This window comes from Aspergillus glaucus (genome assembly GCF_001890805.1).
Source record: "Aspergillus glaucus CBS 516.65 unplaced genomic scaffold ASPGLscaffold_2, whole genome shotgun sequence".
Lineage (NCBI taxonomy): Eukaryota > Fungi > Ascomycota > Eurotiomycetes > Eurotiales > Aspergillaceae > Aspergillus > Aspergillus glaucus.
Genome location: NW_019170454.1, coordinates 1361876 through 1385172, shown reverse-complemented (window position 1 = coordinate 1385172; position 23297 = coordinate 1361876). Strand labels below are relative to the sequence as shown.

Here is a 23297-nt window from a genome sequence, read left to right as displayed (position 1 = left end):
TCGCCCAGATGATGGGGATTAAGAGAGTGATTCTTCCAGCACCGTGGCTAATAATGTGAGCAAGCAGCTTCATGACCCTTGGAAACCTTGAAAGAATATAGCATACAAATCAAGGCTGGGATTGGACTGTACATCCTCCAAACACCGTTGCGCTGATGCACCAATAGAAGATTATGGAATCAAATAAGCCAGCAAGGCGTAACAGCTTTGGTGTGATATACAGATGCGCATTATTTGCCCATTGACGACATCTGCTGTCTACAAACCAGTCCAAGTATGTATACATGCCCTGCACACAATAAGCAACACATTTTGGGAGAGCTTCTCCGATACCTTCCAATGTACGACACCTGAAGGAACGCCAGAGACCGCACAGTCTCACCGATAGCTCTACAGACAGAGCCCTCAATGCCTATGTTACCGCGGACGCTTGGTCACTAAACTAACTTTAACAAATATAGCGGCTGCTGTCTACATCCCAGACTAAGGCCTTACCCCGGCGATATTATAGCGGATTTTCAAAAAAGGCCGATATATACTAACCAACGAACCCACTATTCTCTTTTTTCGGGTAAACTGGACATCCCAATGCCTTTGATAAACGCGATAAGGATAAGTGACAATTGCCTTCTGTATGATCGTACCCGTGACTTCGACATTAGTAATATCGGTAAGTACAAGAAAGGATCTAAGGACGGTCTCGAGTCATTGCTCCAGAGTGATATTATCAGATATGGAACGCAGGCAACAAGCCTGTGCAATCACTGAATTCCTCACGCCAATGTTAACGAAACAACCAATTTCGCAAGCACTTTTCCTTCCGAAAACTTACCCTAGCTACGTCGCTTGAAATAGCACGAGACGACGGAATTCGCTAAAAAAAAAAAAAAAAAAAAAAAAAAAAAAAAAAAACCTTCATGTTATACAGAAAATGTGGTCAAAGAGACGCATATGTTGTCCTCAACCCCATCTGCGAGCATGTCTGCATGCCCTGCGCACAGTACACAACGGATTTTGAGACTATCTTTCCGAGGCCTGTCTATGCACGGCGCCTGGAAAAAGGGAAGATTTTGCGGGACCAATCTGATAATTCGGGGATCCAGTACGCAGTGCCTTGGCTATTCCGGACGTTGGGTCACAAGATTGAGTTGATGAATATGACAGTTGCTATGCCATGTCCTAGACCCGCGCCTTATTCTTGTGGCGATTTCGGAAAAGACAAATGCTTTGCTCGTCTGTTTAACTAAGTTGTTGGAAACAGAAACCTATTTGTTTCTCCCTCGTCTGAGCCCCGTGAGATGGATCCGTTATTCTTTCGGATGGCTTTTGTCTCTGCAAGGTTAATCTGCCCTGGGATTGATCCTCCGCGATCCATGCGGAGCTCCAACGAGATGATGAGAGTGGAGTCAATCCAGGACTAGGAAATCGAGTTCTAGAATGGTCACCAGGGGTGGTTAGGGCTCGTATGTAGGGAAGCAGGATACTATAAACGGAGCCGGAGCTGATATTGCACGCTTCCAGCACGACGCAGATGTGGCAGCATACAGGGTCACGAACGAGAACTAGCTCTCGTTTGACGCGAGTTACGTTTCAACAGAAGGTTGATTTTCGTCAACCGGTTGTAATCGCATAGGGTTAACATGCAAAAACCAAGCGAGTATGAGGTCAATAGAATACAACATCATAATTTTCTCTAACGTTACCAGTACGAATATGGTATCAAATACTCCGTAGATATTACAGAAATAGCTTGTTTAGCCCACCCCCGAACGTCATAACCTGCAACCCAGCCCATGATTCGGAAACACATGCCATCATGCAATGCACAGCATTATGCAGATGCAGTATCAAGTATCAGAAAAAGTAATCAACAAGAAGAGAAAAAGAGAAAAAGAGATTAGTTGCTCGCAGCACACGAGAAACTCGCGCTGCTGGGATTATCGTGGATGGCTTTTCCGGAGACGTAGAGACCGAGGCCGCACTGTTCACATTATTAATTTGGACTGATGGTTTAAAGGTGAGGAAACATACCAGGATAGCGCCAATTCCGACGATGATGACATTAAGAAGTGTCAAGGCGATTTTCCGGGGTGAAGAGAAGTACAAGCCCTTGTTCATGTACAGCCAGAAGATCCCGCTCAGGCCGTAGGTGAACCAACTTGCGAACAATGCAGTCTGAACTAGTCAGTATGATCCACTATGCGGCGGCGAGATAACGTACAATCAAGCTCAGGAGGTTGCTGAAGACTGGAATGGCAGAGGCAATGATCCAGGCGATGATCCAGAGGACCAGGCCAATACCGATCCAGGTGCCAACGGCGACCAAGTCACGCTTGTGCATGCGGTCTGTACCGCGGAAGAGCCGAATGTAGACGTACTTGAAAGCGACGTGACCGTTGATGACACCGGCGATGATGATCTAAACCGTTAGCAGAGTTCAGTCTCATAAGAGAATAGTAGACCTACAGTTGGCAGCGCAATTCCGTAGGCAATCTTGGAAACCAGAGTACCAGCTGATCCAAGAGCGGGAGAGGCGACTTCGGCACCGGTGTAGCGGTAGATGACAATGGCAGCGATAATGTACAGCGAGATATCGATACCCTGGAGCAAGCACAGGGCCTTGGGGTAGTCGCGAGGATCCTTGAGTTCAGCCATGAGACCGAAGAAGGCGGCGTGTCCGGCTAAAGATGGTTAGCTTGTGATCGTCGTTATGAGCCAGAGAACTTACAGAAAGCAAATACAATGTTGGTCACTGCAGTGAAACCGTGGAAGAGGTTAGTCTTCACAGTAGCCTCAACAGCAGCTCCATCATCCTGGACACCAACCGCAACCATGGTGATCATCACCGCAGAGAGAATACTGATGAACGCTGTACTTAGTTAGCCATCGGACTTGCTCCCGGGACACAGGGAGTCACTCACAAACCAACGAAAGCCACGACATCTTCTCCAACGTCCTAGGCAGCGAGCAAATAAACGAAATAATCGTCCCCACAACCCCAAACACAATCGAGCAAGTCCCATTGTTGGTAATCGTGTTCATAGCCACCGTAAACGTGAGAATATGGCTTGCCATGATAAAAACCAGGAACAGCATTTGTCCAATCCCCAGCAACTCACGCCCAAACCGCCCCATCAAGACCTCACCCGCATCCGCCATGTTGGTGATGTGCGGATACTTCCACTTGAACTGACCGATGACATAGCCCGTGTATGTTGCCATGATACCCAGCCCGATGAGGATGATGATAGCGGGGACCAGACCTAGACCTGCGACGGCCTTGGGCAGCGAGAGGACACCCAGGGAGACGGTTTCGGCGACCATGAGTAACCCGCATTGCCTGTGGTACAAAGAACGTGTCAGTTGGGATGTGTCCAGGTGGGGTCTCAATGACCGTTAGACAATAGTGTAATGAATCCCAGAACGTACCACCACTTCAAGACCTTGTATTTGACCTCCGCAAACTCCTCGTTACCAAAGGCATCCTGCTGGTAGGCTGGGATCTGGTCGTCTTTCTTCTCGTCAATGGCGGAGATCTCGTCCGGGCCAGTGTTCTTCTTGTTTTCGCTCTCGTGGCCTGTTTCCAGGTCGATGGTGGTAGGAGGGGCGTCGACAATCTGAGGAGCCATAATGAACTGGACAATAGTACCGGACAATGGCACAGATGAAGGTACTATAAATTAAAAGACAATAAGGTAGAAAAGTGGAAAGAGATGGAGAACAAAACAACGGGGAACAAGGGAACTTTAAAGAGAGCCCGGCAAGCTAGCACCTTCTAGGATGGCTTCCCCCCGGCTGGCCTCTACAAGCACAAGTAAATGTCACCGAAGAAAGTAAAACAAAAAGCCTGGGTGGTTCGGATCGGAGCTCCCGACCAATCAACAGTCAGGATATCCTCTTCACGGTCACGGCCCGTTGATATACATATTGGGGTAAGCTGTCACTACTCTATGTACATACATGTACTCCGTACTACTTGTACTATACTATACCCTATACCATAATAATAAGCAAGTAACAGGATCAATAACATCAAGCTTTGTGCTATATCCCAATCCAGCACTCCAGGATGACAGCTCCGCCCCTCCCTGTGTAACGCACACACACACACTCACTCACTCACTCACTCACTCACTCTCTCTCTCTCTGGGCGGATATCGCTTATCGTGTCAGGTCCGGATGATACTGGATTGTTTTGCCTCTGGCGCCACAGCTGCAGGTGCAATAAAAGAATCCACGGGAGAGTATAAACACCGCGACTACAATCCTATCTACATTCTAGTATCTACATTGACCTGTGTAGAGCATTGATAACTCTTTATCAGTAATTAAGTTATGGAATCGTCAGATCATTGCCGTTTCCAGTAATTATTTTATCTCGCGTCGCCAGACAAGGCAATTGTCTGAATATTCCTCATTATCCAATTGGTCAGGGCGTTGACTTAGATGTTGACAGGGAATACGGGCCCAATTACGAGTGAGTGAATGACAGGGTTACATCTTACGGGGACACCGCATGAGCAGCTTGGCTGCTGAGTGAGATGGGGCTAGACACCCCTAGCGAGAATCTAATGTATATAGTAAGCTTATGGGAAGGAGTGAGAAACCGTTCTAGACTGCCACATCGAGTCAGTGTCCGTATGTACAAGTTCTGCATTTCCGCGGCATCCAAACAGGCAATATAAACGGTTTCAGCTCGCTGAGATCAGCGTTGGGGTAGACTGCCAGTGAGGCACTCATGCATACACAATAAGACAAGAAGAGACTTATGCAGGATCCCATGCATAATCCATGCAGATGAATCCTAATCCCCAGATTCTCCAACCCCGGATCCCCCGCATTCTCGAGAATAAATAGCGCAGTCAGTCCGCTGTTTTTCTCGTGTAATGAAATCCACTGTTTGCGGAGAGTCCAGCACAATGGGTTGCTATTACACATAATATCCGCTAGGGGTGGAGTTGGGCCGCTGGTCGCCATGAGGTTATTTGTGTCTGGGTCTGGGGTAACGCGATATGACAGACTCTACTTCTTAGCGGCACCCTCCAAAATGACGCCGAGAAACCGCGAGATGCCGTCTAGCTGCCGAGGACTTGGCTAGTTAGCTCACAATTCAAAAAGATGAACCATTGACCAATCACCTGACAAGATAGTCAAGCGGTCTAGCATCGTTGGTCTAGTGGTAGAATTCGTCGTTGCCATCGACGAGGCCCGTGTTCGATTCACGGACGATGCATTTCTTTCTTTCCTTTTTTTTTTTTTTTTTTTTTTTTTTTTTTTCAAATTCTTAATGTTACGGTCGAAATGGCATGGCCTGCTATGTATTACGGGCTCAACATTAAATCAGCTTATGAGACTGAAAAGTGGGTATGTCGACCGTGGCGAACGGATGTTCTCGCCTTCAGCAAATCGTCATGCAAGGATCTTATCACTCCGCATTAATCTGGAGGACGGTGAGGTCATAACGTGAGCAAAAACAGCGCAGGTCGCTTATTTTCGGGGCCACGATGATCGGGCCTTTATTCCCAGACCCCAGACACGGAGCTTGCTTATCAACGGCCTATCTTCATAACGTCAGTTCTTGATAGGATCAGGCGATTTACGCAGCGGTTTTTTGTTCCGGAGAGAGTTGTGTGTTGTGACTATACTTCTGACAACTCGAGTTAGCTGCTGGGCAACACAAAGTATGCGGCAAGATAAGCAAGAACAAGTGCATCAGAGAGAAGATTACGGTCCTCATAACCTCACACATCGAGCTAAGATGGTGTGGCGTTAAGCCTAAGGATGACAAGAAGATTCTCATCATTTGCAGTAATAACAACAAAACAGAGACAAACTTACCATGAGCAAGACACCAGCAGTGATGAATATCCTTGAACAAAACCAACTTCTCAATCCTCATACGAAATAATCCTCCGTCCAGCAAACGGAGCACTGGCAGCAGGTCTCTGAATCTCACGAGGTTCCTGCTCATCATCATAATCCAGTGCCGTCGACCCAGTACCGACACCAGCCGATTCGGCCAGCTTCGAACCGACCCGCTTCAACCCGCCCTCATCATTATCTTCGTCCTCACGTTTCCGCTTCGCATTCCCAGTCTGAGCCGGACCCTGAGCCTGAGCCTGAGCCTGCTCATCAGACCCCTCATACTCCGCCTCCTCTTCTCTTAATTGTCTCTCCCGCAGTATTGCGTGTATCTCGCTATGCCGGAATATCCTGATCTGCTCGTCTGTGAGAGTACGTTCTACGCCATCTGGGTAGAATCCGAGATCATCGCCATCGTCATAGTATTCTTCTTCTTCGTAGGGGTAGTAAGCGTCTTCGGCTGGGGCGGTCGGGTTGTCACATGCTGGTGTTTGGTGGCCGAGGAAATGCTTGGCTTGGAAGGTTTGAAGGTCGTCCTGGGTGCAAATATGTTAGTCGGGGTCTTTTTAGACGGAGGGAAAAGGGGTAAAGCTTACTAGAGTCACTGGTGGGATTTGTAGTTGGGCCATGATGCTGGTTGTCACCAAAGAAGATGAGTCGGAGTGCGGAAACGCGTAGAATAGCGCGATGTGGTCACGTTACCTGTAATATTACATAAATTACACGACAACAGCTATTCAATCAGCAATATGAGTGAGGAAATACGTAAAAAAAGAGAAAATAAACCTGTTAGTATTGTTAAATACGGTATCATAGTCTATATGTGCAGATCTGCAATCACAATCCCCCAATTCCTTTCTGCTCAACAATCCCACTCAGCAGCGGTATGCTAGATATATTATTCCCAATCTTCGCCTTGACACAATCAAAACGAACACTGAGACCGTTCAAATCCTGTAAATCAATACTCGCCACTCGCTCGTTGTCGTCCGGAGAAGGCTCAATCAGACTCCACGCAATAGAGATATGGAAACAATGCGAATAATCTTCATCTGCGCCGTTCGTCTGCTTCCGCCGTCCTCCACCAGAACCAGTCTGGACAGTCTTTTCGTAAAGAGGGGGTTGATCAAATAAAGCAAGCGAGCGATTGGAGAGCGTGAGTAGGCGATTCAATCCATCGTTCGCAGGTTTCTGCGCACGTAAGACAAGGAACCAGCGCGTTTTCTCGTAGTTGGATACCCAATGCAGGCTCCCTGGCGTGATGTCGAACCTGAATGATGTCAGAACACTGCATATTTCAAATAAAAGAGGGTTAGATACTCACGGTGACACATTTGAATCCCTAACCGCAGTCTGACATGCATCGATGAAAGATTGTCTCTGTTCAGTCCGCAGAACAACCGGCCTGGATAAGCTTATGTGTAGCGGGAGCTGTGCACCCAGGTCACTTCGCAGGAGGCTATGTATGACCCTGGGCTTATCTCCTAGCTTACTCTCGGATTTTTGGACGAGGTTTTCTAATACCCCCAGCTCACTCTTGTTCGGGAACCCTGTTCACCTATGTCAGCCAGCCAGAACACGTAAACAAATGGAATTTGGGAGCAAAGCAGCTTACACTCAAGATACAAATGCGTAGGCCAGTTCCCTTCAACATGCGGGATCACCCGTTTTCGCCCTCCATGGAGGCTTGGGTCATCTTGGACGCTGACGCGAGTGCTGGTGGCGTAGAGGTCGTAGAAGGTTGTTGGTAATGGGGGAAGTGATGAGCCTTGATTACTGCGGCGCTGGCGCTGGGTATTTGGGCGGATTCGCTTGGCTGGTGGGGAAGGTGGTGTTTGGGTGTCTGAGTCAGATTCTGAATCTGAGTATTGGACTAGGGACATGGTAGAGTTGGATATGGGGAGCGGTGTTGTTGGTGATGGTGGTTTTATTGGTAATACAGCACTCCGCTTGGGTATTGTATTACCGCGCTAACTTTCTATGTTTACTCTACTATAGAACAAAATAGCTATCCCGGTATACCTTCATAGAGACGCCATGTTTTTCTATTTTCAATGTTCAACTACCACCATGATGCTGTAGCAAAACTGCTAGTTAGTTAATTAACGTAGTTAACTAATCGGTAAGCGAGCTGGAAATGTAAGCGAGCTGGACATCAATGTATTCCATACTAAATCGCCATTTTTAGAACTGCAATATTCACCACTTTTAAATATGGAGGCCTGTAAGTAGTATGATATACTAGAGACAGGTCTACACTCTACTGTACTACAGCATATGTTTTTCATTTTCTAGGATTTTTTTTTTAATTTTATTCGCTATATTCGAATATACAATATCTAAAATATATATAATTACAACGTAATTTATATTACCTGGCCACACAGACATCCCAACAACCTGATCACTTATTATGTGTTATAAATATATACTATAATGCTTTATTTGAAATCTCAGTTCAAGTAAAAGCTTTGTTGTTGAGATATTGAAGTCTCAAAAGGGCGATTTAGTACGGAATACGTTGTGTCCAGCTCGCTTACATGTCCAGCTCGCTTACCGATTACGTTAGAAGCTGCATCGAATTACTGCTTGAAGCGAGAACTCCTACTTAGACACACTAGTGGTTCTTCCAGTCATCGAGCAGGTTACTCTAGACGGGTCCAGACCACCGGACATTACGGGTAAGCTTAAATTAGTGGAAAGCACGGCTCATCGACAGGGCCGACACATGGCCAATGATTCCCAAGGAAAAGTGAAAGTGAACCCTTCATTTTCCCCTTGCCCTTTGCGCATACTTCATGTAGATCTTTCTGTCAAACCAGCCCTACGGTATAATCCCGAGAAAAAGGAACCTCGTCTCTAGTGTTACTCGAGTGTGTGGTGGAGTATACTCAGCGATGATCCATGACGTCAGACAAAACATACAAACAAGCAGTCAGCAACAGTCAGCAACAGTCAGTCTAGACCATTCCACGGCTGACTCCTACATAGTAGTATATCGTACTAGATACAATTCCGACACTCAGGCATCCGGCACGTCCATACAGTGTCATCATCGAGAGAAAACTTTAAATGCATTTCAGTCCCAACCGGGTATAGCACTCCCGGACAACCCTCACACTAACCACTTTAGGCATCCGCTTACCCCGGAACTAAGCCCGAATGGGAAAATTAGATCGATAAGCGTTGGGCTACGCAAGTCATCACGTCACTCTGGGCCTCGTGAGTCTTGTGCCTGCCTTACCTGGCTCCGACTGCGCCTGTCTGCTGGGGCAGGTATTTCTATCCTGTCCGCTGTTCTCCCGGTCAGCATCTTTTCTTCCCTCCTACATCCTCCCTGTTCATACTGCATTTCTTCATACTGCTGTCTCGCTTTTACTTACTATAAGCACTGCTTTACCCCGCCGTCTGGTATAAGCAGTCTCCTGTTGGACCGTTAGTTCTTCTTTTCTTTTCTTTTCTTTTCTTTTCTTTTCTTTTTCTTTTTCTTTTTTTTTTTTTTTTTTTTTGTGGAAAGACATAGTCAGACCACAGGCACAGCATGCCTACCACTGTGTCTTCCCGTCAGCTTCCCTACGCTGACTACCTCCGTGGCGCCCAGTATATTGAGGACTGTCCCCCTCAGGACTACTGGTACTCCGAGCAAGCCACCAGCATGAACGCTGGCAGCAACAACCCCTACAGCTGCAACTCTCCCGAGTCGCTCTACCGCCGTCCCAGTACCGACTCCCTCCGCTCGGTGCCTTCCGTCGATTTCTCGGGCACGCTGGAACACCACCCAATGTACCCCGGGACAAACTGGGCGAGTGCCAACTACGAGGACAACCGTCCCCGTCCCCGCCCCAAGAGCTACCCGGAGCCTCGAAGGTACTCCCCAGGTTCTGGCCTGGTCAATCCGGATGTCATCGACCGGATGGACAACGTGGGCGACCTCATGTACCACCATGAGGGCCCTTACGATGCCGTGTGCAGAGAGCGCAATCGCAACAACCAGGTGAGCCCGCTGGAGGCTGTCAGCCGATCGAATGAGGAGGCCCTCAGAGCCACCCCTCGCGAGCGGATTGTCGACAGTGTCCGCAACAACCGGCCCCTGGATGGCACCGCTTTCTACCCGCCGGGTCATACGGACAACGGTGGGAACACGTACGACTACGAAGAGGGAGCCAATATGATGAGTGACTTCGGGAATTTCACGCGCAATCCTGGATTCGTAAGTCCCACTCCCCTTGCTTGATATATTGCACACTAATTAACTTTGTCTGCAGAAATTTCGGGAAGAGGACTTCAAGAACGACCCGTTCTACACAAAACCGCCGCCTAAGCCTTACATTTTCGTGGCCAAGGTGCTCAAGCGCTGCGGATTCAAGCGCATCCCCGTCTAGACGGGTCGTTCAAGCATATGTCAAGCCTAACTCTTGACTCAAGTCGCTCGTTTGAAGCTGTCACGACGTTACGAGGTCATATACCCTCTTCGGAGTATGGTGTTTATACCGGGTGGTATTTTCTTTTGTTTTTCTTTTGTTTAGGCATTGGGGTTCTTTTTTGGTCAACCTGGAGTTGTCGGTTTTGTGTTGTTCACCATATAGATGGATGGAACCGATGTTACTTTGTTGGGGTATAGGATTTTAATCATGTATACAGTTTTAGCTTCACCTGGTTAATACAAGCCATTTTCTACTTTCCAATTGCCACAGTAAGGTCCAAAGTCTGGCTCAGTATGTGCGTCAGCCTGACCTCAAAACGGGAAGCATCGCACCTACCTATAAGGGAAGCTGCCATGGGGAACTGCAGTAAAGATCCACGTCAACACGAAGATCATGACAGATCTGACGCACTCCTGCACGTCGTTTTCTATTTTTGACCTTTACTGCAGTATTGCCCATAATTGATACGGCTTGACCTATCAGCTTAACCATCATGGCTACTGTTCAACGTCACCCACTCCACAGTCTTGGCCCAATCCATCCGCCCAAAGTCGACAAGAGTGCGATCAAACCGTCCCTCGCGAGGAAAATCAACATCCGTGTCAAGGATCCATTGGACCACGCAGCCCCAGCCATTCTACACGAGCCACGCAAATACAGCGTCGACGATGCCAATGCGTCAGCCGCGGTATTGGTCAGTGGTGCTGGCGGAGGCGTGAGCGGACCAGCCGGTAAACATCCTACACCGTATCGAACTACATGTGCATATCCATGAAAAGCTAATTATCCCCGAGGAATCTACCCATCACTAGCGGACAAGCTATCCCTCCTCCTCTCCATCCCCTGCATCCGCCTCGACTACCGCCTCGCCGCAGACACAGACCACTGCACCGCCGACATCATCGCCTCCCTAAACTATCTCTCGCAGCACTACAAATCCACGAACTTTGTCCTCGTCGGCTGGTCCTTCGGCGGCAGCCCCTGCTTCACAGCCGCAGCCGAAGAACCAAACCGAATCCGCGGCGTCGCGACCATCGCCTCGCAGACCGCCAGAACAGCGGGCGTAAAGGGTTTGGCGCCAAGGCCGTTGCTGCTACTGCATGGGTTGGGGGATAATGTGCTGGGGAGTGAGTGTTCGGAGGCGTTGTATCGGCAGTATGGGGATGAGAGTGAAAATGGGGGGGAGAGGGTGATTAAGTTGTTTGAGAGGGGGGATCATGGGTTGAGTGGGTTGGGGCCGGAGGTGGAGGGGTTGTTGTTGGGTTTTATTGGGAGGGTGCTTGGGTTTGAGAAGCAGTTGGGCGAGCCGGAGACCAGGGGGGTTGCTGGGGAGGATTTTGTGGGTGGGGAGGGGGAGAGGGTTAGGGAGATGGAGGAGGGGAGGGATTTGGAAGGGGAGGTGTTGAGTGTTTGATATATTGTTATGGTTAGAGTGCATCATAGAGATCGACTCCAAATTGCATGGCATTGTCATTATTGTGGTGAAGTCAGATATCATACAACAAGTATGGAGTAACACGTATGAAGATAACTATGTATATCAGAGAAAGTAATATATTTGCAACCGATTTCTGACCAGGCACAACACAGACAAGCCCTGCTTACGGACCCTCACAGCCCGGCGATCATCCGGACCTCGAATAGTTTCCGCCACCACCTCAGGCCAGATTGTCCACTTCGGAATTCTTTCTTTACTCATCCACATTCTTTCTTTCTTTCTAATCACACTTGCCAGGGCTTAACACGTTCATTCTTTGACACCTGTCACTTGCGTCTTGCCATAGTGTTCTGTTCTGCTGTTCTGCTTTTCTTCGCGTCGCAGTCGCGGACAAGGATGAGATCAGACTGCTGATCAACGCCGCATTTTGTTTACAGCGTCTGAGTTTACTCCGTGCTCTGTACAGTAACTCTACTTTCGCACATTTATACATTCACATTGAGCAAAATGCGCTCAGCCAGGGTCTTCTATTTGGCCCTTTTCGCCTTTTTACGACTCACCAGCGCCAATGATGAAGCGCAAGCCGAGCACCACGACTCGAACACCTGCGCTGTAAGTCCCAACCACCAGGAACCAAAAGAAAGCCCACTAATAAACCAGATCGACCCCAAAGCCACAGTCACCGACGCCTGCGTCTCATACGCGACCATCGACCATCTAAACGATGAAGTCTACACCCTCCTCCACTCCATCACCCAAGAAACCGATTTCTTCTCCCATTACCGTCTCAACCTCTTCAACAAAGAATGTCCCTTCTGGGCCGACTCGGAAAGCATGTGTGGGAACATCGCGTGTTCCGTGAATACCATTGACTTGGAAGAGGATATCCCGTTGACGTGGCGAGCCGAGGAACTGAGTAAACTCGAAGGTCCCAAGGCCGGACACCCGGGTCGCAAGCAACAGGCGGAGAGACCGCGGGATAGGCCGTTGCAGGGGATGTTGGGTGATAATGTTGGGGAGAGTTGTGTGGTTGAGTATGATGATGAATGCGACGAGCGCGACTACTGTGTTCCTGAGGATGAGGGGGCTAGTGGGAAGGGTGATTATGTGAGTCTGGTTGATAACCCAGAGAGGTTTACAGGGTATGCCGGACCAGGGGCGCATCAGGTTTGGGATGCTATTTATCGGGAGAATTGTTTCTTGAAGCCGACTCCTGGGCTTAGTGTGTCGCCGGCGCAGGAGTTGGGTGGATTGCAGGCTATGAACGATTTCCGGAACGTGTTGCAGATGGAGATGAAGCGGCCGGATGGGTATCCGTTGGATAACGAGTGTTTGGAGAAGCGGGTGTTCCATCGGGTTATTAGCGGAATGCATGCGTCTATCTCGACGCATCTGTGCTGGGACTATCTCAACCAGACGACTGGACAGTGGCACCCGAACCTGCAATGCTTCCAGGAGCGTCTGCACGACCACCCCGAGCGGATCTCGAACCTGTACTTCAACTACGCCCTGGTCTCGCGGGCTGTGGCCAAGCTGCAGAAGCACCTTCAGGGTTACACCTACTGTACGAGCGACCCGGCGCAGGATATGGACACCAAGGACAAGGTCACCCAGTTGACTCAGACCCTGTCGAAGCGGCCTCAAATCTTCGATGAGCACCTGATGTTCCAGGATCCCAGCTCCCCGGGTCTGAAGGAGGACTTCCGCAACCGCTTCCGCAACGTCAGCCGTCTTATGGACTGCGTGGGTTGCGACAAGTGCCGCCTCTGGGGTAAACTCCAGGTCAACGGCTACGGCACCGCATTGAAGGTCCTCTTCGACTACGACGAGACCAAGAACGGCGAGAACCCTCCCTTGCGACGACTGGAATTGGTCGCGTTGATGAACACCCTCGGTCGCATTTCGCACAGTTTAGCCGCGGTGCGCAGTTTCCACCGCGCCATGGACCTGGGACAGGGCGAGACCTTTGCAATTCCCGCCGGTGGTCAATTGGGCGCACAGAAGTCAAGACGTTTGTTCAAGGACGGTGGTTCTACGTTCTATTACGAAGGTGATGAGGAGGAATTTTCCTACCGAGCCGAGCGACAGCGATTGCCGTGGGAGCGGCGGCCCCGTCGGCCCGATGACGGGTTCCTAGATGACTTTAAGGCCGAGTTTGAAGTTGTTTGGGATACGTACATGTTCGTCCTGGGGTCTTGGGCTCGCATTCCGCAGACAGTGTAAGTTCTCTTCCTTCTTTTCACCACTAAATCGGGATACTAACGGGTACAGGTTCGAAATCGGAGTGCTCGAGGTGAACCGGCTCTGGAACTACTGGCTTGGTCTTCCAGTACCACCGCGGACATGGAAGATTAAGCTTCCTTCACGAGATGAGCTATGATCTTGTTCTTTTTTCTGTTTTTACTGGGTGAATTTGTATCATAGATGGCCTGGGCTTGGTGTTATGGTTGGGCATTGGAGATTTCACATCGTATCTAGCATAGACCGGAATGCATTCTCTCGCTATACATAGTAAAATAACTCTCACAAGTTAATTGTATCCCTGAATCCATACTGTCGGCGCATTTCCAAAATTCGGCAAAAGCCTTAAGCACCTCGGCATTTCCGGCACATGCACCGAGCGTACGCCTCTCGTGACCGAACTCCACCGCCTCCTCATCACCATCTCCGGTCGCTCTCGTTGCTCCTACTACCATCCAGTTGTCCCTATCCATATCGCATCTACACTACGAAATCCGGAGTAGAGAACACTGCTCTCTCCGCCAGTCGGACTGATTACTACATGCGAGGCTGTTAGTTTTATCTCCTCGTAAGTCATGGCGTCCGTCTCGCCACCCAAGCCGTGGGAGAGAGCCGGCGCGGCTGGGGGTATGTTCCTTCATCCATCTCCTTTATCGTCGTTCTCTTTTTAAGTGACTCCTGCTCACTAGATCGCTCACCAGGTACCGCTCTATCCACTCCCACCACTAGCACGGCCGCTTCTGCCATGACCAACTCCACCGCAACAACCTCCCCGACCGCGACCACTATACCAGCATCCACATCAACCGCAGCAGCGCCCAATTTACCATCCCGACCAGACGCCCTCAACGCAGTGGTTAACCGTACCGCCTCGAATTACTCTCCCTACGGTGGCTCCCGATTAGGAGGCAGTCCCTACGGCGCATACTCATCACCATACTCCTCGCCATACTCGTCGCCGTACTCTCGTCTCGGCGGCATGGGTTCGATGGGATCGATGTATGGCGGTTATGGTGGTTATGGTGGGATGGGCATGGGGGGCATGGGGATGGGAGGAATGGGAGGAATGTATGGGGGTATGCCGAATGGGGATCCGAATGATCCTAACAGCTTGACGAATTCGTTTGGGCAGAGCACGCAGGCGACATTTCAGATGATTGAGAGTATTGTGGGTGCATTTGGGGGGTTTGCTCAGATGCTGGAGAGTACTTATATGGCCACGCATAGTTCTTTTTTTGGTATGTTTGCCTTTTTTTTTTTTTTTTTTTTTGAGTGAAATGAGTGGGATGCTGACAAAATGAAGCCATGGTCTCTGTGGCAGAGCAGTTGGGTAATTTGCGAAACACGCTTGGCTCGGCGCTGGGGATCTTTACTATAATGCGATGGTTTAGGACGCTGATCGCGAAAATAACCGGTCGTCCTCCGCCGGCGGATGCTACGGCTTTGACGCCGTCTGCATTTGCGGCCTTTATGAATGGCCGCTCGGCTCCAGCTACGCTTCCTGATGGAACCGCTGCGCCTCCTAAAATGTCCAGGAAGCCGTTTTTCATGTTCCTAGTCGCCGTGTTTGGCCTTCCCTATTTGATGGGTAAACTCATCAAAACCCTTGCACGCTCGCAGGAGCAGCGCCGCCAACTCATGGTGGGTGCGAACGGGGAGCCCGCCGGCGGCGCCCAGTCCGCGCCACTCGACCCCTCCAAGCTGGACTTTTGTCGCCTGCTGTACGACTACACCCCGGAGTCGCAGGAAGGCGCGGGGATCGACCTAGCCGTGAAGAAGGGCGACATCGTCGCCGTGCTGGGCAAATCGGATCCCATGGGCAATGCATCTGAATGGTGGCGATGTCGGGCACGGGACGGCCGCGTTGGGTATCTCCCAGGGCCGTACTTGGAGACGATCCAGCGTCGCCCGACCCCGCAGGCGATCACCTCGGGCAGCAGCAGCGGCAGCGACAGCGGCAACGTGCAGGTGAAGACGGGAACTAACGAGGAGGAGAAGAAGCCGGAGATCAAGGGGAAGATGGGCGACATTGCGCCGGAGAGTTTTCAAAAGAGTACCTTTTATTCATGATACCTGACTCCTTTACCTACTCACCTGCATACTTACATAGTGTTTACGTTTCGTTTTTGTTTATGGGTTACTGTTACATGGTTAATTATGGTTGGATATGGATGGATGGATCCTTGATGGATACCGAGTTATTGTTTATTTCTTGTATCTTTACTTGCACTTATTACTTAGTACGATGGCATGCAGTCTGCGCTTTCCTTCCTCATTACAATCTACGTCGTACAGAACACACCCCCATAACTGCATAGCATAAGTACTTTTGCCACCCTTGCCCGTCTCGCATAAATCGCAGCTGTTGCTGCAATGCACGTACAAGTATCGTTTCGCCCACGGAGTACTCCGTCTCCATACTCCATACTCCATAGGAATAAGCACTAAGTACAGCGTACTTTGGCGAATTGTACGCTTTCGTACTCGTGCATTAGATCTGGGAAACTAGGACGTAGGAACTAGGAGGGGTATATTGATATTGCTTCCTCCGTTTATTTTCTGTTTTGGGTATGTGCTAGTACATAGGTCTTATGATATGATGTTATAGACAGGGATGTATCTCGTGAACTGCTACCTTGTATATAGGAGTACGTTGGGGCTAGGTTAGTAGTTCCAGCCTTGTCATGCCCTGTGAGAGACTAGGATAGTCGGGAATGAACGGTAAACGACTTATTACTGCGGCTGAGTGTGGCTGATTGATAGATAAGATATATATGCAGCGTGATGGGAGTCGTTTGGTTGTATGTAATGTGACATGTACAAACCCTAAGCGAAGAATATATTTCTCGAAGGTTTGATCTTTACAAGCAAGACTAGGATAGTTGTGCATAATTGAGGCTAGCTATGATAATGTTTGTATAAGTATTTCTGCTAGTTACTAGAACATGTGTACATATACCTATAACGGCAGTAGATGATTAGGATTCAGGACCTCGGAGAATTAAGATAAAGATATATTTGTTATAATTCCTTTTTGTGCAGTCCAGCCTACTATCTCCAATCCATGCAGTAGCAGTGGCGAATCTCTCAAGCAAAAAGCAAAGCGCATTCCAAATCATTTCTCTTTTCACGCATCGAGTCTTCCAAATATCCTTCTCAAGTCTTGAGTATCGCGCCTTTGTTCACATAGATCTACAGAATGATTTGGAAGCATAACGGTTTCTGTATGACGTTGATGAAACAGTATCATTCTCTCTCTTTGTACGCGTGCATATCTGCTATTGCTATGGGATATTATCCCGTCAATCAGCATTTAGTAGAAGGGTACTCCGTACGGAGTATGATAAAGCTATCAACACAACCCAAAACGGAAAAAGAAACAGCAACAAAGACAAAACCCGACAACACAAACCTTCATTCCATTTTGAAAAATACAAATATATCTTTAGCTTAGCTAGCTCCCGTCTATCCACTCCCTCCCGTCCGTCCCTTAACCCCATTCTCCATAGTCCGTTTCCTCCATACGCCACACCACGCCAAGCTACCCTAGACAAAGTTCAATCACGAATCATTCACCCAACTAACTAGGCGGAACCACGCACCCCCCCCAATAACCTCAACCGGATTTATTTTCCGCCCTGTTGTCCCAATCACATTATCTAATATTATCTACGATCACGCCTACATTAAGTAAGTTCACGGAATGCCCGTACCCGTACCCGAACCCGTTCTCCCTGATTCATTGATGCGCGATGCAATGTGGCTCGGATATTCGGAGTCCGATCCTCTCTCAGGCTGGACTAGACCGGAAAAGGTAGGAAGGATGTGTGTGTGTGTGTGTAGGAAGGAGAACAGTGGACAGGACTAAGTCGTTAGTGGTGACGATCCGGAGATGGGCCGGGTTGGTCTGCGTTGGTCTTTGGTTTTGGTTTTGTTTTGTTGGATAGTTGGTTGTGCTATGTATGTATGTGTATGTGTGTGTAGGATGGATGGGATTTGGAATTGCGAGTATGTTTGTATCGTGGGCGCAGGACGGGAGAGTAGAGTAGGGTTCGTGGGATTAGTGGGTGGTTAATCTATCTGAGCACAGCAAGTTGCACAAGGATGTATCGGTACTGGTACTTTTGTACCCAAGCCAAGGATCTCGGAAATAGTACTGCCTGGCCTGAGCCGCGATGATAAGCGTGGTGGCTGTGCTGGTGTCAGTTCAGCTGCTATTGTCCATGAGTGTCATTCGGTTGGAATGTGAATGTACAGTATTGTATTTGTATGTGTATGTATGTACATGCAATGCAAGTGGCCACTTCACGATAATAGGCGTCCAGACCCTGGTACGCCAACCGTGTCTGACTCAGTATCGGTGGCTGAGGAGGCTGTCGGGGATGGATTGCCTGGTTGCCGGCTGTCTTAGCCAGGATGCGGCTGGTCGAGCCTTGCATAAGCGTGTCAGTAACGGACAGATAGCCCGTCGGTCTGTCTGCTCGTACACCTCCTATGCTACATGATCGTCTGCGTCTCCAGAGTGCCAATGAATGCTCAACAGCTCAATCGGGATATCCATGGGAATAAAACAAGGCTAACATGATACATATGGACAAAATGCAAAAACAGACAGCTTGCTTGCTCTGTACAAACAAAAAAAAGTAGCAGTGGATAAACGAAAGCATCATAATAACTGGTAATCATCCGGAGGAGAGATAAAATCCGACATGGACTTCTCCAGCGTCTGATCGAGCGCAAGAAGTCGGTTTTGAAAAGAGACAACATCGCGCCACGGATCTTTCTCATTAAGATCGTCTAGTGGTTTGGGCGTATCATTCGTTAAACTCGGACTCAGCGTGGTCGAGAGAGATTGGTCATCGGGCATTCCAGCAGGATGAGGATGATGCAATGGAATGGAGTGATTGGGGTGTAGCGGCGAAGCATTGAGGGCTCCTAACACATACTCAGTGTTTGTTGCCATGGCCCAGACCGGACTACGGGGGGTCTCACGGGGATTTGATGGAATTTCTGGCCTGGGCGATAGTGCTGGGGATCTGTCTTCTGGTTCGGGTGTATAGCAACTCATATCGGTGGGGGTTTCTACAAAGTCAGATTTTCGTTACAATCAGAAAAATAAAGGAGAAAATACCTGGCTCTGGACTGTTGGTCTGCGGCGGCGACTTGGGATCATTGCGCGAATTTTCCCACGAAGAACCGTATCTGCGGAGAAAACGAGAGATGCGTTTGGAATCGACTTCCTGCCCCCCAACACGAAAAGCCGTTTGTTTCCCACGAGCAGCCCGTTTTTGCTGTTTCCGAATCATGACCTGGACTTCTTTGGCTTTGATGTTTTTGCGGATGTGCCATGCTGCGAGGCGGTCTTTGTACTGTTTTTCCCTGCTCTAGTCAGATCCCCCATCGCAACATAGGATAAAAGAACAACATACGAAGCAACAAAACGATGCTCTCGCTCCATAATTATTTTAACATCCCGCAGTTTCAACTGGTTATTCAGATAGAGGCGTTCGATAATGGGTCGGTATTGCTGCCAATCTTCCGAACGGCGGGGACGAAACACGGCAGAGGAGGAAGAGGAGGAAGGCGTAGAGGTGACGGCAGTAGTTGGACGGATCGTAGACGACGAAGATGACGAAGACGAAGGAGGAATGGAGGGAATGGGCCTGGAGGACGACGGAGGGATGGAACCACCCATCATGAACATTCGGCTGGAGGATCGTTGTCAGTCATAGTCTGACATTGATCGAGGATAAATGGAGAGTAAGAGACAGAGAGAGGTTGAAGGAAGAGAAAGAGAGAATGAAGTGAGAAAGAAGGATGAAGCGAACTTAATATGGAGGAGTGGGCGATGATGTACAGCAATCCCACATAGTACTAGGACATACAACAACAACAACAACAACAACAACAACAACAACAACAACAGCAACAACACAATTATTCAAACATTGATATTAATTTTTCCTAATTCCATTTTCTCTCCTATAATTGCAATATTTTGTTTTCCTTTCCCCTCCTATATCCGTTTTGTTAACTTGCTTGGTCGCCGATAAAAATAAATCAAATGATGAATTCTGCTTTTCACTCCGACCAATCACAGTCTGCGCTTTCCCTATGCGGCGACCTGCCGATGGAAGCGCCCGCGGGTCGGTCGGGGGGTGTTTCCCCGAGCCAATAACAATAAACATAATAGTGGGGGCGCGTACTTTGGCGGGTCTTTTGTCTGTGCGCATACAATACAATACACCAATACAGACACTGTACAAGTACAGGTACCTACAAAGTACAAGTATACAAGAGTACTTGAGTACATTGGGAACTACCGTTGGGCATACTCCGTAGACAACATCATACAAGTAGAGCCACCTCCAGTAGTCTTTAGTACTGCCGTACTAAAGACCACTGAAGATGAATGCACGTACTTCTGCACGGATGCACCGTTTGAGTTTGACGCGCCGGGTCAGATGGCGCATTTCCGGCGCTGATAGTGCAATGTGCTGCTTAATTCCCGTAGTATAGCCAGGGATGAAACGTAGTCTAGCCTAGGTACTTAGAGATACGGGTACTCCGTACTTAGTAGAGTACCATGGCTTTTTGTACCGGGGCCTTTAATGGAAAGACCTCGGCCCGTTGGTGGACCCGATCGGGTATGCCCGTTCTAGTCCCGTTCACTGTATTTGTATCGGAGTACAGTAAAGGAGATAATTAAATATGTTGTAGAACCAGGGTACTCCGGTCAAGTACTCCGGTATACATATAAGTATGAGTACCAGTACCCTGGAATCTACACATCAACTGTCAGTCTATCAACCGTTACGCCTCCTCCCGGACAAACTCCTGACACTCACTCCAAAAACAGTATCCCTGCCGTTGGTGGAGCAGGTGGACTCCACGCCAGTTGAACTTTCTTTATTCATGTCCTTCATAATAAGACTACTCTTTAGGTGCTCTGTAGCGGATACTAAAACGTGGAGTGTGCACGGGGCTTCCGAAGACAGACGTCCATACCTAATCCCAGTTCACTCACGGTATGCTGGTTCAGGGGGATGATCTCCCGTGGTCCCTGACTTGAACCTTACTACTCTGTACTACTCTTCGGAAAGTGAGAGTCGTTGCAGGGGTTGCAGGGGCCAGTTGATTGTTAATGGTAAACCCCCCCCCCCCCCGGTCGAGGGAATTGATTTGATTGATTTTGGAATTGTGAAATTAGGGTGGACTGTGCACTATTGTCTGAAAAGGAAGGAAACCGTGCAGATTATGTATCATCGTGCGCCCATAGCTAGTCGTGACAGCGGGCATGTACATGATGTCTCTTAGTGATTCGTCCAACCGGCATTGATCCAGTAATCCAGTATTGATCCAGTTGGGTAAATGGCCCCCCCCCCCCAAAAAAAAAAAAAAAAAAAAAAAAAAAAAAAAAAGAAAACAAATTAACAAAAATTTGAAAGTTTAGTTCCTTCGTGACTCCACCGTGAAACGCCTGCCATTATTGAATTCCTGTCCCAACAACACGTCACTCCCGGATGCTGCCACATCTGTCCCTTTCCGAAAAGAACACCGACTCGACTTAATCGTTGAATTCGAGACCGTCCATGCCCAACCTTACTTGACTTACGGACTCCGGACTACTTCCCCCGCCGTTGCAACGGCTGCAGACTGGCTGCCAGATCCCGCGCTGGCAACGTTGCTCACGTGTGCCAATAGAAACTTACAGCACGTTAGCGTGTACTTACATGCCCGCGTCCACGTCTCGTCGTTCTGGTTGAACCCAAGTTTGATGCTTGCGTCGCCGATTTTGTCGCGTGAGATCGTGTACGGCAGTTTTAGTCCGGGAACCATAGCCCCATGACCGGCACTACTGCCGCGACGGCCCGCCGCAGGGGTCTTCTCAACATAATCCCCTAGCTGTCGTAAGCATTCGAGGAATGCGACCATCCCTGCATCGAAGCGGCGGTGTATCCAAGGTAGGTTCAACGGAAGATCCCCCGAGGAGAACAGGTCCAACACGGTGATCTTGGGGGATCCAGATGGTACCCCGGTCCCGTTCCCGTTGCCTCCCAGGGTGGATTGCGCGGGGGATTGTGGGTATTCTATCTTTTCAATTCGAGACGTCGAGCCCAGCGGTTTCAGTCGATAGCCTTGGAATTGAAAGTTTAGCTTTTCCGCAATCGTGGATAACAGCAATGCCGTTTGACCCCAGGCTGCGTTAATCTCCGGCCACTCCACTGATGGATTGGTCAAACGGCCCAGCCGCAACCCATTGATGGTTCCAAAGTAGCCGTCATGACCGATACAGAAGGCGTCGTTGTAAACATTGGTTCGTTGTAGTCGTTCGAGCTGGCGTGAATCATGATCGTATCGCATATTCAAAGCATCCCTCTCGTTCTGAAATTCCGACAGCGTCAAGGCGAAAGAGTTCCGATCCCGCCAGAACGCCTCCTCATCGATATCCAACTGCCGCGACTCTTCCTCCAAGCCAGCAATCTCCTCATCCAACGTAGCCTTCTCTTTCTCCAACTCCACGAGCTCCGCAAATGCAGTCTCCTCAGCCTCTAACGTCCCCTTGAGCGACTCCTCCGCACCCTCAATCTCCTCCGCCGTCGGAACAGACGAATTCAAATTCCTCTGAAACGAAATATAAGCATCCCGCTCCTTCGTAGCACCCACCAACCTCTTCTGTAACCCATCCACAAGCATCTCCGTACACTCCACACAAATCGGATGATCAATATCAGACCGTGACGAAATAATCTCAAACAACCGATTCGCCCGCTCAACCTGGTCCGAAAATGACCCCCCTCCATCTTCTATCCCACTATCTTTCCCCGCTGCCCCTCGCTGACTGTCGCCCGATCCCGTGTGCGGCGGCCCAACTTGAGATTCTGTAAGCATCACGAACGACATGTTCCCACTGTCGCCCCGGGGCAGACGCGGGGGGTTAGGCTGGATCCCGGCATGGCGAGGTGCGGGGATGGATCTTCTATAGACGGGGGAGTGGTTCTGTTTGGAGACGCGATCGTAGAGGTCTCGACGTTCTTGGGGGTAGGAGGGGCGGGAGGAGGTTTTGTGGTCTGGGAGTGTGCGACCGGAAGATCCTGTACGAGTATCCGTCAGTGTTCTGTAAGAGGCACGGTGTAAAGATAGAAGATACACACCAACGAGCAAGTCAAAAGCCGCTGGGTTGAGCGACTCAAGGGAGCCGTCGAGCTTCAGCGGAGTACGGCATTTTTGGCAGTACATGTTTGTCATGGTCAATCATGGTAGTATTCTCTTTCGCATTATGGGGAGTGGAGATGAAATGTAGTGGTAGGCGCGAGGTTGGGATAATCAGT

At 49.3% G+C, this 23297-nt stretch overlaps 9 protein-coding genes and 1 non-coding gene across 10 annotated transcripts; 5 read left to right on the top strand and 5 right to left on the bottom strand.

Annotated features, from left to right (window-relative positions):
• Positions 1-1638: 1638 nt before the first annotated feature.
• ASPGLDRAFT_42368 (neutral amino acid permease) lies at positions 1639-3791 on the bottom strand. Its single transcript, XM_022545592.1, has 7 exons — positions 3430-3791; positions 2922-3340; positions 2729-2869; positions 2467-2681; positions 2222-2419; positions 2032-2175; positions 1639-1981 (listed from the first exon to the last, which is right to left on the bottom strand). The coding sequence occupies exons 1-7, from the start codon at positions 3627-3629 to the stop codon at positions 1898-1900; spliced, it is 1401 nt and encodes a 466-aa protein (XP_022405448.1). The 5' UTR covers positions 3630-3791; the 3' UTR covers positions 1639-1897.
• Positions 3792-5162: 1371 nt separating this feature from the next.
• ASPGLDRAFT_t18 lies at positions 5163-5233 on the top strand. Its single transcript has one exon. It is a non-coding gene; the product is annotated as a tRNA-Gly (tRNA).
• A 655-nt stretch (positions 5234-5888) lies between these two features.
• ASPGLDRAFT_22244 (DUF3807 domain-containing protein) lies at positions 5889-6491 on the bottom strand (the record flags this gene model as incomplete). The annotated part of the gene is made up of 2 exons (XM_022543164.1): positions 5889-6398; positions 6459-6491. The coding sequence occupies 2 exons, from the start codon at positions 6489-6491 to the stop codon at positions 5889-5891; spliced, it is 543 nt and encodes a 180-aa protein (XP_022405447.1).
• A 208-nt stretch (positions 6492-6699) lies between these two features.
• ASPGLDRAFT_63570 (HVSL domain-containing protein) lies at positions 6700-7745 on the bottom strand (the record flags this gene model as incomplete). The annotated part of the gene is made up of 3 exons (XM_022548682.1): positions 6700-7132; positions 7187-7412; positions 7478-7745. The coding sequence occupies 3 exons, from the start codon at positions 7743-7745 to the stop codon at positions 6700-6702; spliced, it is 927 nt and encodes a 308-aa protein (XP_022405446.1).
• Positions 7746-9517: 1772 nt separating this feature from the next.
• On the top strand, positions 9518-10244 carry ASPGLDRAFT_63569 (uncharacterized protein; the record flags this gene model as incomplete). The annotated part of the gene is made up of 2 exons (XM_022548681.1): positions 9518-10072; positions 10128-10244. The coding sequence occupies 2 exons, from the start codon at positions 9518-9520 to the stop codon at positions 10242-10244; spliced, it is 672 nt and encodes a 223-aa protein (XP_022405445.1).
• Positions 10245-10759: 515 nt separating this feature from the next.
• Positions 10760-11700, top strand: ASPGLDRAFT_163409 (uncharacterized protein; the record flags this gene model as incomplete). Its single annotated transcript, XM_022542544.1, has 2 exons — positions 10760-11017; positions 11081-11700. Exons 1-2 carry the CDS (start codon positions 10780-10782, stop codon positions 11698-11700), a joined length of 858 nt encoding a protein of 285 aa, XP_022405444.1. The 5' UTR covers positions 10760-10779.
• Positions 11701-11998: 298 nt separating this feature from the next.
• On the top strand, positions 11999-14218 carry ASPGLDRAFT_42358 (ER oxidoreductin). Its single transcript, XM_022545591.1, has 3 exons — positions 11999-12336; positions 12385-13943; positions 13996-14218. Exons 1-3 carry the CDS (start codon positions 12232-12234, stop codon positions 14102-14104), a joined length of 1773 nt encoding a protein of 590 aa, XP_022405443.1. The 5' UTR covers positions 11999-12231; the 3' UTR covers positions 14105-14218.
• Positions 14219-14498: 280 nt separating this feature from the next.
• Positions 14499-16299, top strand: pex13 (peroxin PEX13). The gene is made up of 3 exons (XM_022542543.1): positions 14499-14592; positions 14667-15203; positions 15269-16299. The coding sequence occupies exons 1-3, from the start codon at positions 14541-14543 to the stop codon at positions 16033-16035; spliced, it is 1356 nt and encodes a 451-aa protein (XP_022405442.1). The 5' UTR covers positions 14499-14540; the 3' UTR covers positions 16036-16299.
• Positions 16300-18646: 2347 nt separating this feature from the next.
• Positions 18647-19573, bottom strand: ASPGLDRAFT_99718 (uncharacterized protein; the record flags this gene model as incomplete). The annotated part of the gene is made up of 4 exons (XM_022550640.1): positions 18647-18897; positions 18958-19047; positions 19097-19344; positions 19395-19573. Coding segments are annotated over 4 exons (768 nt in total), but the record flags the coding sequence as incomplete, so codon positions are not given.
• Positions 19574-21400: 1827 nt separating this feature from the next.
• ASPGLDRAFT_163397 (beclin 1) lies at positions 21401-23281 on the bottom strand. The gene is made up of 2 exons (XM_022542542.1): positions 23121-23281; positions 21401-23060 (listed from the first exon to the last, which is right to left on the bottom strand). The coding sequence occupies exons 1-2, from the start codon at positions 23212-23214 to the stop codon at positions 21577-21579; spliced, it is 1578 nt and encodes a 525-aa protein (XP_022405440.1). The 5' UTR covers positions 23215-23281; the 3' UTR covers positions 21401-21576.
• Positions 23282-23297: the final 16 nt, after the last annotated feature.